Here is a 12,500-nt window from a genome sequence, read left to right as displayed (position 1 = left end):
TTGTCTCATTTATCATGTCCACCCCATGTATTTCAGTAGAACATCATTCGAAAGGCTTTGACTGAGCCACAACAAATGCAGGGTTAGCCTTCACAGCAGGAGGAGCAATTATTTATGTGTGACACATGCAATGCAGTACACAAACAGGATGCTACTTCGGTGGCAATGGTGGGCCTTTTTCACTGCAGCCATTTGGTGTCTAAAAGGCAAGGTAAACACAGGTGCAACCAAAACATGAATGAGGGCGCCAGCACTGGAACACCTAAATGGATTGGAAGTTGGAAACCCTCATTAATGTTTTGCGTTGCGCCCGTGTTTACCCTGCCTTTTAGACACAAAATGGCTGCTGTGAAAAAGGTCAATTTAAGCATGGAATTGGACTTGAGGACAGACGTTCAGCTCTAATGCTTGGCGCCCCCTCTGGAAGGACTTGACTTGCACATTCATGTAGAGGGACAGTTGAAATGTAACATTTGCTGCATTACTGCTACTAAGTGTACTGCAAAACGACACATATTTAGGTACGGTGTTGCAGTGGTAAGCGCTGTCGCCTCACAGCTCGAAGGTCCTGGGTTCGATTCTCACCTGGGACGCTGTGGGCGCTGGAGTTGTGACCCCCCCATATCTTCAGTGCCTACTGCCTAGGTGGGCTATCTCGTCGAAAGGGCCTTTCTGTGTGGAGTTTGCATGTTCTCCCCGTACCCCCCAGGGGGTTCCTCCGTACATAACCCCCCACTAAAAACATGCAGAAGATCGTCATCCGACCAGTGACGACAACATCTGAAGTTGGTCCAATGAAGGTCCCCGGGCGCTGGAAAGAAATAGCGACCACTGCTCCTGGCCTGCCCCCTGGAGGAAAGGACAAGCCTGGATGGGTCAAATGTAGAGGACATATTTCACCGGCCACTGTCAGCATGAGTGTGTGTAGTGGCCGCGTGCATGTGTTGTAGTGTGTTCGTGTGACAATAAAGACGGGCTGCCGTCTGAAATCGTAAAAAAAATATTTAAAGTAAGTTGGGCTGTTTACGCAACATCCTACTACACACAGATAAATCTCGCCATAGCAACCGACAAACCTCCGTCTGCTGTCGGGTAAACAGATTTCTGTTTCTCTCTCTCTTTCTCTCTGTCCCTCGTTCTCTATCGATCTATCGTTTTCTCTCTCTCTGTCTGTCTTCCCTTCTTTCTTGGAGCCAATCTGTTCTCATTTGAGTGGCGGCATGTCTGCGCCGACATCAAACCAAGGCAGGCAGAGTTTTGAACTTAGCCTGGATAATCATGAAATGAAAGTCTAATCGCCAACTCGTGTTGCCGTGCTGTGAGCCTTATACTACACACAGATTCACAGACTTCAGTCGCCGAAAAAAATATCAGTTACTGGGCTCCCTGAGTTAAACTTTAATAACAAGTCGTCAATAACTACACCCCTCCCTCCTCCACACACACACACACACACACACACACCCTTTCCCGTGACGCCGCCGCAAACTGACAAGCTGTGGCAAACGGCGATATCTCGTTCTCTCTCTTCTTCCAAATGTGACATGAATGTGACATATTGACTATTCTCTCCCTGTCTCCCCCATTGCAGTGTTTGTTTCCTCCTTCCCTTCTCTTTAAGAATTTAGGCTCGACTGCTCCGTCTCTCCTCCTATACGTCTTATGTCTCTCTCCCCTGTCCTGCGTCTCTTTAGTTGAAGAAGCCATATAGCGCGTTTGATGCGGTTTTCTCTGAGGTCTGTCACTTGCTGAGGGAAACCTGTTAGCTGGCCTCGTGGCCATTTTCTGTTCCTGCGACTGCTCACGCTGTGTGGTTTCAGAGAAAGGCAGGGGGGAGATGAGACGAGGAACAAACACATTTTTAAATAAATAAACGCAGGAAGGGCGGGTGGGGGGGGGGAGCTTTTGAAGGGCGCACAGCTCCAGGGGCTCCGTCATGAATATTTAATGGAGGTATATCACCAGCGCACCGGTTAAAAAGCCCTGAGGGTCCGGTTACTTCCTCTGTCTACAGAAATGTTGCGTAAATCACGGGGAGTCTTACTGTTCGGGGGGAAAGGGAAGATTTGTTTTTGTCTGCATTCATCGATAATTACCGCGGCGCCAAATGAGAAGGAAATTGCGCTGACTGGAGGGGGTCATGGTGTAGTCACTCAGTAAATGTCAGCGGGAGTTTGTTGTCTTAATGTGATGCGGGGGGTTATTCTGTTGTCTTAATGTGATGCGGGGGGGTTTATTCTGAGCTGTCACACACTTCCACTGTTTTCTCTTCATTGTTTTTCCCCGGCGACGTATCGCTCACCTTTTCATCGCTTCCTTTGATCGCTCCGTCAAAAGAGCAGGCCGAGCGCTCAATTGGATTTCCAAAGTTGTCTGATTGAGTCTGCTTGATGTAAGGCCATGATGGAGATGGTCGGTCTAAATCAAGGCAGGGCGAATACAGGTGCGCTGACAGACGCGCACACACACACACCACACATGCACGCACACACACACACACACACACACGCACACACACCACACACACACACACACACACCTCTTCCTCTTCTATATTGAGGTCCTGACAGCTTTTGAAGACGTGCTTTCACCAGTCAGCCTGAATATATTTGACCACCACCTCTTTCCCCCTCGCAGTAAACACCCAATTTCTATCCGTCACTCACTCTGCACGCACGCACGCACGCACACACACACACACACACACACACGCACACACACACACATTCTGGTCCAGTGCCATCCCATCTCCTCGTCTCACCTCCATACTTTGATCTTTAATGCGCAGGTTTGTTCAGAAGGCTCGTTTGTGCCGCGGTGCCGCTTTCGATCGGCCGTGCTTCTCGTTCTTCTGTATTGAGTTTGGCCAGAGGTCGGCCACCACATGAATGTTAACACCAAGAGCAATCCTGTCCACACCGACCTCAAACACATTTACTCCCAATTTGGGCAGAGCGACGCGATGGAATTTTTTTGTATTACATTTTCCTCCCTTGATAGTACAGCAATAAGCTCATTCTTTCATGATAGTCGACACAGATTGATATTTAGTCTCTGCTGTGCAGCTATTTTATTTAGATGTCCTTAGGTTGCGACCTTCAGCCTGCGTGGGTGTGTGTGTGTTTTAGATGGAGATTTAATAAGAGATTTATTAAGCCAGATGTTACACGTGATATGCAGGATTACTGTTGTGTGTAGTGTGTTGACTTTGGCATGCTATTTCTCAAGATCAAAACATATTTGTCTGCGCGGTGCAGCTCTATGTTGGCTCTATGTTTATCTGTGTGTGTGTGTGTGTGTGTGTTTGTGTGTGTCAAGGAGATGACGAGGCTGTGCGCAAGGGCCAAGTGCTGACTCTGCTGGCAGAACAAGCTCTCCAGTGTCTGGACTTCAAAGCCTCCTACATCCACTGTCAGGACCTCATGGCTGCAGGTAAGCAGTTAACACTGGCAGATCGTGACACAGCGTACAGCGCAGGTAGTTAGCAGTATCAGTTAACACTGGCAGACCGTGACACAGCGTACAGCCCAGGTAGTTAGCGGTATCCGTTAACACTGGCAGACCGTGACACAGCGTCCAGCCCAGCTAGTTAGCGGTATCAGTTAACACTGGCAGACCATGACACAGCGTCCAGCCCAGGTAGTTAGCGGTATCAGTTAACACTGGCAGACCATGACACAGCGTCCAGCCCAGGTAGTTAGCGGTATCAGTTAACACTGGCAGACCGTGACACAGCGTCCAGCCCAGGTAGTTAGCGGTATCAGTTAACACTGGCAGACCATGACACAGCGTCCAGCCCAGGTAGTTAGCGGTATCAGTTAACACTGGCAGACCGTGACACAGCGTACAGCCCAGGTAGTTAGCGGTATCAGTTAACACTGGCAGACCATGACACAGCGTCCAGCCCAGGTAGTTAGCGGTATCAGTTAACACTGGCAGACCATGACACAGCGTCCAGCCCAGGTAGTTAGCGGTATCAGTTAACACTGGCAGACCATGACACAGCGTCCAGCCCAGGTAGTTAGCGGTATCAGTTAACACTGGCAGACCGTGACACAGCGTCCAGCCCAGGTAGTTAGCAGTATCAGTTAACACTGGCAGACCGTGACACAGCGTCCAGTCCAGGTAGTTAGCGGTATCAGTTAACACTGGCAGAAGTGACACAGCGTCCAGCCCAGGTAGTTAGCAGTATCAGTTAACACTGGCAGACCGTGACACAGCGTCCAGCCCAGGTAGTTAGCAGTATCAGTTAACACTGGCAGACCGTGACACAGCGTCCAGCCCAGGTAGTTAGCGGTATCAGTTAACACTGGCAGACCGTGACACAGCATCCAGCCCAGGTAGTTAGCGGTATCAGTTAACACTGGCAGACCGTGACACAGCGTCCAGCCCAGGTAGTTAGCGGTATCAGTTAACACTGGCAGACCGTGACACAGCGTCCAGCCCAGGTAGTTAGCAATATCTCTGTAATGCTAACGAAGCCGCAACAGAATATCCATCCCGTCTCTGCTGCCTGCCTCCTGTCCCCCTCTCTTGGATCTGTGATAGCGCTGCGTGACAGCAGTGTTTCCTCAACACTGTCATTATCTATCAAAGCCATTTGGAGGCCAGCAGAAGCCCCGTCCCGCATGCTGCAGCTGAGGACAGACACCCTGTATCACCACATTAGCTTCTAGCCCATCATTGGCTCTGTCGCTCCAGCATCAGGACCATGGCTGATTGAATTGATTGATAGGCCTGGCAGTAATATGTAATGCAACTTCATAATTAGGCATGGGATGATATTCTTGCCATATACGCCATATGGGGTTCACGATCCACGATACGCTGTACTGTAATAAATAAAATCCAATGACAACTAACTATGACTGTGCAAAATTATAGTTTAGATTTTTCGGCCACACGATACGTATTGTCACATTTTCTTTTTGCAATATATATATTTTTGATATGTCGAGCCATCCCTATTTCTAAGGAGGGGTGAGGATCCATATTGATCTACTCAGAGAAGGGAAATCATGTAAAAAAGATGGAATATTTTTCTCTTACTTACAGTAAGTAAGGAAACCAGAACAACATAGGACAATATAGGATTTCAGTGGTACTGTACTATCACATTGCAAGACACTACAATTATTTAGACACGATGAATATACAAGTCACTAGCTCACCAAAAATATATTGTGTGGTCTGGGTGTGCTTGTATCTGTACTCTTTGGTGGCTTGTGACTGTGATGGTTTTCTCCCAGGGTTTTTCCAGAATGCTCACTGAGACCAACCCCTTTTTCTATGCGGGCGCAGAGAAATCACAGGGAAGAGAATTGGGTGTGGGAAAAGGTGGCAGGGAGAAGAAGAAGGTGTGATCAGATAAGCGTTGGTGTTCTCCATCTTTGAACGCAGCAGGGATAATTGAATCTATTTGTAAGAGGAAAGTCAGGGTGCGGTGTGTGTGTGTGTGTGTGTGTGTGTGTGTGTGTGTGTGTGTGTGTGTGTGTGTGCGTGTGCACATGTAACATTATGATGCATTATGGCGCGTTTCTTTTTGAGGATGAACTGCGTTTTAGACTTTAATGCACGCTCATATCCAAAGGCTTTAGAATGTGTTCGACTTTGTTAGATTGCCGTCTCTAAGCGTTATATCCTTTTTCTTTTTACTTTTTTTTTTGGATATCCTGCTTTGCCATTTCTTAGGTTTCGTATACCGTATGTGTGTCTGCTGCACATACACACTTCAGACACCTTTTCTCCTTTATCTGATGCAGCAGGAGGCCTTGGTCTTCTAGCTTATAGGATTCAGGGTATTAGTGGCGATAGACCATGATAGAACTGAAAACTACTTTTGCCCAGCTGTATTGTGTGATTATTTTTTCTCCGTGTCTGCGTGTGTGTGTGTGTGTGTGTGTGTGTGTGTGTGTGTGTGTGTGTGTGTGTGTGAGCGAGAGAGAGAGAGCTTGTGTGTGTTTGACACTTTTTTTTCAGTGCCCTCTTATATTTCACCCCCTGCCTCCTCTTCCAGTGTTTTCCTTTTTTCCTCGTCTCTGAAACAAATTGCTTTCTTTTATCTCATTACTCTTATCTCCCTCTCTCATTTTCACATTAATTTGCTCCGTGTAATCCTGTTTCTCTTTACCTGGCTCACCCCACTTCACCCCCGTACGCTCACCCCTCCACGTGTGTTTGCCTTCAGGGTACAGTCCAGCGTGGGAGGTGTGCAGTCTGCTCGGCCAGTGTGAGGGCTACGGAGAGCTGGAGGCCCGGCAGGAGCTGTTGGCCTTCTCCCTCACCCACTGTCCCCCCGACAGCATCCACAGCCTGCTGGCTACCTCCAGTCACCTGCAGACCCAGGTAGGTTATCCTCCGCCTTTCAGCTTTTACCTGTGTACTGCCTCCAGTCACCTGCAGACCCAGGTAGGTTATCCTCCGCCTTTCAGCTCTTACCTGTGTACTGCCTCCAGTCACCTGCAGACCCAGGTAGGTTATCCTCCGCCTTTCAGCTCTTACCTGTGTACTGCCTCTATAGTCACCCGCAGACCCAGGTTACCCTCCCACCAGGGGTTTTCAAAGTCTGTGACTGTGGGCCTCCCCTCAGACAAATCTTGGAAAGCCTTTCCCCCCTACACACACACACACACACACACACACACACACACACACTCAACAATTAATTGAGCCAAGATAGCCTGAATATTGCTGTAGCTACTTCACCAAATACAAAAAAAGGTCTGTTACAAGGTCTGTCTGAAGGCATTTATTCATGGAATTGGGAAAAACTGTAAAGTTCCCCCAAACTACTGAATCTCAGAACTTTCTCTTTAACCAAATCACACACACATTTTTGACTATTCTAGGGTTCGGTTTAGGTTCTATGTGAGCTCCTTTTGATAAGTAATGTACCGTAATAGCTAATATCATATTTTTTCACTTCCATTCACTGAGCCTCCCCTGAAAATGTTTGGCGCCCCCCCCTGGGGGAGACCCGCCTCACACCTTGAAAACCTCTGCCCTCCACCTTCCAACTTCTACCTGTGTACCTGTGGGGCTGTAGGCATAACGCATGAGTGTGGTTTCTCTCTCACCTCTCACTCACTGTGGCATGAGTGTGGTTTCTCTCTCACCTCTCACTCACCGTGGCATGAGTGTGGTTTCTCTCTCACCTCTCACTCACCGTGGCATGAGTGTGGTTTCTCTCTCACCTCTCACTCACCGTGGCATGAGTGTGGTTTCCCTCTCACCTCTCGCTCACTGTGGCATGAGTGTGGTTTCCCTCTCACCTCTCGCTCACTGTGGCATGAGTGTGGTTTCTCTCTCACCTCTCGCTGACTGTGCTAACCTCCAACCTCGCAAACAAAGTACAGAGGCCCAAACACAAAGCTGTGAGTCAAGACTAGTTTTTGAGGCAGCACAGTAACACAAGCATCGATTCAACCTCAGGTCTCCTTTCAACGTTCAACCCTCTCTCGGCTCAAGACTGAAAAACACCGTACAGCTTCCAGTGTAGAAAGTGTAAAAAGTATTACCCATTTCCATGCAGATTGTTTATTATAGCAATAATCCCTGAGAGGATGTGCTGCCCTGTGATTATGGCTATGCCTGCTATGTAATGGAGTGCAGCCCAGAGCCGTTAGCAGCGCCGACATAAAGCTACTCTGGCTTTTACACAGCGTTTTTTTTTTACAGCATTTGTACAATCTAGTATACAGATATAACAATAATAAGCAGACAGGAGAAAGCAGGGAAATTGACACAAGTTGGTATAGCAACCGACACAAATCACAGCCGTGCGTTTTGAGAATTACCAGCACAGTTGCCTTTGACCAATTTACAGTAGATTGCCTGCCTGAAACTACAGCTAGTGTAATACAATAAAATAGAGAAGTGGCGTTGTTGTTGTTGTTGTTGTTCTTTCACTCCCCCTCCCCCCCTTGTCTCCTCCAGGTGTTGTACCAGGCGGTTAACTATCAGATGGAGCCCGCTATTACCCAGAGTGGACGAGAGGCCGACGAGACAGACTCTCCCCAGGTGTGTGTGTGTGTGTGTGTGTGTGTGTGTGTGTGTGTGTGTGTGTGTGTGTGTGTGTGTGTGTGTGTGTGTGTGTGTGTGTGTGTGTGTGCGTGCGTGTGTGCGCGTGTGTGTCCATCTGTATGTGTATGCTTCCCTATATGTGGAAGTGCATGCTGTACATCTGCTCCGTGCCTGAATTGTAGTTATGCGTTGTCCATATGCCACCCATTGAATGTGTGTGTGTGTCTGTGTGTGTGTGTGTGCGTGTGTGTGTGTGCGTGTGTGTGTGTGCGTGTGTGTGCGCGGCTCCGTCTGTGCTTCTTGTGTATGTGTGTTTCTCTACGGCTTCAAGCGCGATGAGCTGTAAATGCTGTGGTTTATTTATGCCCCTCGTCTCCTCGCCCTTCAGCACGGCCCAGCTTTATGATGCAGTGAGTGGGTGTTAATGTTTCATGACCTGCATCGCACCCCTTTGTGTCTGGATGCTCGCGTGTTTGACGCCGGCTGTCTGTTTTATTGTTATATCGACGTCCACACTTCTCGTGTGTGTGTGTGTGTGTGTGTGTGTGTGTGTGTGTGTATCGGTGCCCTCTGGATGTATGCGGCTGTAAATTGTTTGTAATTGTGTCTTTCTGCGTAGGTGTGTGTAAGTCTTTGCGTGCGTGTGTGTGTGTGTGTGTGTGTGTGTGTCTTTGCGTGCGCGTGTGTGTTTGGGCCCCCTCTCGTCCCTCCCCCCTATCCCCCGCCGAATAAAGTATTGATGTAAGGCACTAAACGATTTGGCCCCAGCCCACCGGCTCTCTAAATGTGATTTTAAAGTCCTTTCCAATTCTGCAATAACCAACAAAGCATGGAAATGGTAATGCAATTCACACAGTACAGTGCAGCAACATTCGACACGCACCGGTACTTTGTCAATGTTTCATTTGCTCTTGTTTCATTGAAGAGATGAAGTGAAACTTTGCCTTTTGCACTTTATTGTTCCCTTTGTGTTGCTGTTGGAATGGCTGCACATTGATCGTGCGTTATCCCGCTTGCTTTAAGACACAAGAGCACCAGCGCTTTCTAGCTTTTCAGGTGGAGGCATGAGGTATGTATACACGACTGCGAGGAGGGAATGAAACGACTTTTTTGTAATTAGTATTTTATTGAATTTTTGTCGCATTCAAATCGACAAATCAAATGACTCCTATACTTGTAATATAATAACAATACATTGATGGAAAACACACACCACAGACATGCACACGCACACACATACAGGTCAAAACTATTTTGACTTTAAAATGGGGGAATCCCTGAACAACATTATAAATACATGCGTTCACAACATAGCCACTACAGTTAGAACATCAGTGCCAGTCCTCAGTTTACAGTTCATCCTTTAGCCTGACAACACCCAGATGCAGGGTGGGGAGACGTTTACAATGCCTGCAACTGTACAGTCACCAGATGGACATGCTCTCTCCACCTGACCTAACATTGCTGTCATTCCCCTCCCTCCCCCCTCTCCTCTTTCCCTGCTTGCCCTCAGGCTGTGGGCTCCCCTGTGAGGGCGGCCGGGGACTTACTGCACAGAACCACAGCCAAGACCATGGAAGTGCTGACCACTACTGGCCTGACCACCAAGGCTGTGCTGACCGCAGTCAGTGACCACCGCTGGTGGAAGGAATCACTCAACTACCTCCGACCACAGCAGGTAGGAACAAGTTGATTAGTGGATTGGGTGCATAATGTGATAATGTGCTCCATCTCATAATGCAGAGTTATGAACGCATCAGAGCTCATCCAGGAGGCATCCATCAACAGCCAAAAATCATGGACCCTTGCAAACATAAGCTGTGTTCACACGAGATATTTATTTTTCTCTCTGTCGCTCGATTCAACCCTTTGGAATCGCTCTGTCGCTGTGTTTAAATCGCTCGTCAACAGGCACAAGAATTGGCGGACATCTGGGGGCGTTACGCAATGTCATGATGTTTGTCCACTACGAGCCACCGTAGTTGTTTACAAGCTAAGCCTATCAGCGTGCTCCTAACGCGAACTCTATACCGGTAGTACAGACTTCACTTCATGTCAGCTGTCAGCCTGTTAATCAGCTGTCAATGCGGTTTGTTGCCACACAATAAACCAGCGGTTTGTTCCAAGCCAGTGTGATCCTTGACTCACTCTCACACGGCAGCCAATCAGCGTTGAACAGCGAGCGACTGATGCCAGCGAAATTTCGCTCGAGTTGAGATATTTCATCTCGGTGCGACGAGCGAATTTTCGCCCTATCGCTCTGTCTCTGTCGCTCGGACGGCCAGCGATTTTTCTCCCGGGCGAATATACGCTCAATCGCTCGTTTGCATTGACTTTGTATGTAAACTCGATGCCAGCGAAAAACTTTAATAGGTTGGTGTGAACGCACCTTTATTCTTATGTTTGTTGTTAAGATGGTGCCTACAGTGTATACCAGAGTGAATATATACTGCATGTGTGTGGGTGTGTGTGTGTGTGTGGGTGTGTGTGTGGGTGTGTGTGTGTGTGGGTGTGCATATTTATGCAGGCAGACGGTTGCATGTCTGCCTTGTGCCTATGCTCTTATATCACACACACACACTTGCACACACACTATAGGCTTCATCCAAAAACAACCAATCAAGAGCTCATCTCTTGCATAATTAATCGGCCAGCCTGTTGAATATTTCAAGATCTCCCGGCTTGCCGGCGGCTGGACCGGCTTGGCGGTCGCGCCGGGCCGGAGATGGACGGCGTCTCTGGCCTTGACAGCCGGTGGGTGGAGGTGGGTGGAGGTGGGTGGAGGTGGGTGGAGGTGGGGGTGGTGGGGGTGGAGGGGGTGGAGGTGGGGGTGGTGGGTGGAGGTGGGGGTGGAGGGGGTGGAGGTGGGGGTGGTGGGGGTGATGGGGGTGGAGGGGGTGGAGGTGGGTGGAGGTGGGTGGAGGTGGGGGTGGTGGGGGTGATGGCGGCGGCGCCGGCGACTTTTCTGAGGAAAGAGAAAACAGAAGAGGATGTGAGCTGTGTGACAGAGAGCGATGGGCGGAGCTCCGGGCACGTTGTGAATGTTTAACGACGTTTTCCTGCCTCCTCAGGGTCACGGCTCCGGCTCCAGCAGTCACGAAGGGGGCGGGGCCAACGCCAACCTGGAGCGGCAAGGCTGCAGCCCCTTTTGTGAGGAGCTCATTGATGATCCCTATGTAGACCCGGTGAGTTTGGACCAATGGGGAGGGGGGGGGGGGGGGGGGGGGTGCTTGTGTCTTTTAGTGACCCCGGGGTACCTTCTTAAATTGCTGCAAAAATACGTGACCTTCTGTGAGGTTTCCAGCCCCGGAAGGGAGTTCTCCACAGACGTTTAGAAAAACCCTTCTATAACGAGTTTTAAGGCTGGAACCAAGCCAACAGGTGACCTACTGAATCGTGAGTGATCATAAAACATTTCACTTGGAGCAAAAACAACAAATAAAAAGGTCAGGAAAAAAATGTAAAATAAGATTCCCAACGGAAACGTTGCGGAAAGTCACGTGACTATTGAGCTCTCTTGCCTGAGTCATGACTTGAAGAGATGTATTTTACATATTTTTTGCTATGACCCATAAAGCCTTGAAAACCAGTATTTTACAAAATGAATATTATACATTATATCATATATTTTAACGTCAGAAGCAATTTGAATGTATCGACGGTGCTTTGCAGGCAAAGGAGTATAAATGGAAATGGGAAGAGATAAAGTAATGTGATGACACGATAGAAAGAGCAGGGCGGAGAGATAACGCAACAGTTAAGCACAAAGCTAGTAGGAGCTTAGTGTGAAGCGAGTGAGGAATATACTAAACATGGAGAGGAGAAGCACGTCGACAGAAGGAGTTACTGTACGGGGGTAAAAAATGGAGGAAAAGAGTCAAAGCGAGAGAAGAAGGAGTAGTTTGACCTTTATGCCTAGAAAGTGGCGGCCCCGCGGGCTACGAGCGGCCTCTTCACGCCACGACACACAAATCATGTGGATCGCTCCAAGAGTGGACGTGAGGGGAAACAGAGCAGGCCCATACATCTCCTCGCATGACGTTTGAATAGGCCTCTCCAAATCCCTTCCTCCGCTTCATCTCCCTCCTCCATCTGTCTTCCATCATCCGCCTATCAATAACGGCTCCCCGCGTCCCCATCCGCTTGATCAATGGCTGCTTTTCTCTTTTTTAAACCTCAACCGTTTGAATGGAGGAAGGGAGGATCGGCGAGGCTGATTGAGAGAGGAGGAGAGACAAACACAACAAGACAGAGAGATGGAGATGAAGAGGGCGAGGGGGGGGGATGATAGACAGGGAACATTATGTGCGAGAAGAAGGATAGCGCCATGGCCAAGCGAGAAAAACAAACTATTGTTCACTTGAGGAATAACTCGCTGCGAATCCTCTATCAATTAATGATCAAAAGGCGGCCATGTTCAAACGCTTGATTTGGCTGTGTGAAGTTCATCTGTTTACTCCATCGCTCATCTGACTCGC

The 12,500-nt window shown here is 48.7% G+C and overlaps 1 protein-coding gene across 1 annotated transcript in view; it reads left to right on the top strand.

Annotated features, from left to right (window-relative positions):
• Positions 1 to 12,500, top strand: part of nbas (NBAS subunit of NRZ tethering complex) — a gene marked incomplete at its 3' end in the record, with an annotated part of 267,708 nt that overhangs the window by 116,156 nt on the left and 139,052 nt on the right. The window contains exons 34-38 of the mRNA XM_083643060.1: positions 3,319 to 3,432; positions 6,188 to 6,345; positions 7,936 to 8,019; positions 9,536 to 9,700; positions 11,094 to 11,207. Coding sequence (XP_083499186.1) covers positions 3,319 to 3,432; positions 6,188 to 6,345; positions 7,936 to 8,019; positions 9,536 to 9,700; positions 11,094 to 11,207 — 635 coding nt within the window. The remainder of the gene's footprint in view (positions 1 to 3,318; positions 3,433 to 6,187; positions 6,346 to 7,935; positions 8,020 to 9,535; positions 9,701 to 11,093; positions 11,208 to 12,500) is intronic.

The sequence above is a fragment of the Poromitra crassiceps genome, assembly GCF_964638095.1.
Source record: "Poromitra crassiceps genome assembly, chromosome: 9".
In the NCBI taxonomy this organism is placed as follows: domain Eukaryota; kingdom Metazoa; phylum Chordata; class Actinopteri; order Beryciformes; family Melamphaidae; genus Poromitra; species Poromitra crassiceps.
This window is presented reverse-complemented; position numbering and strand designations above follow the sequence as displayed.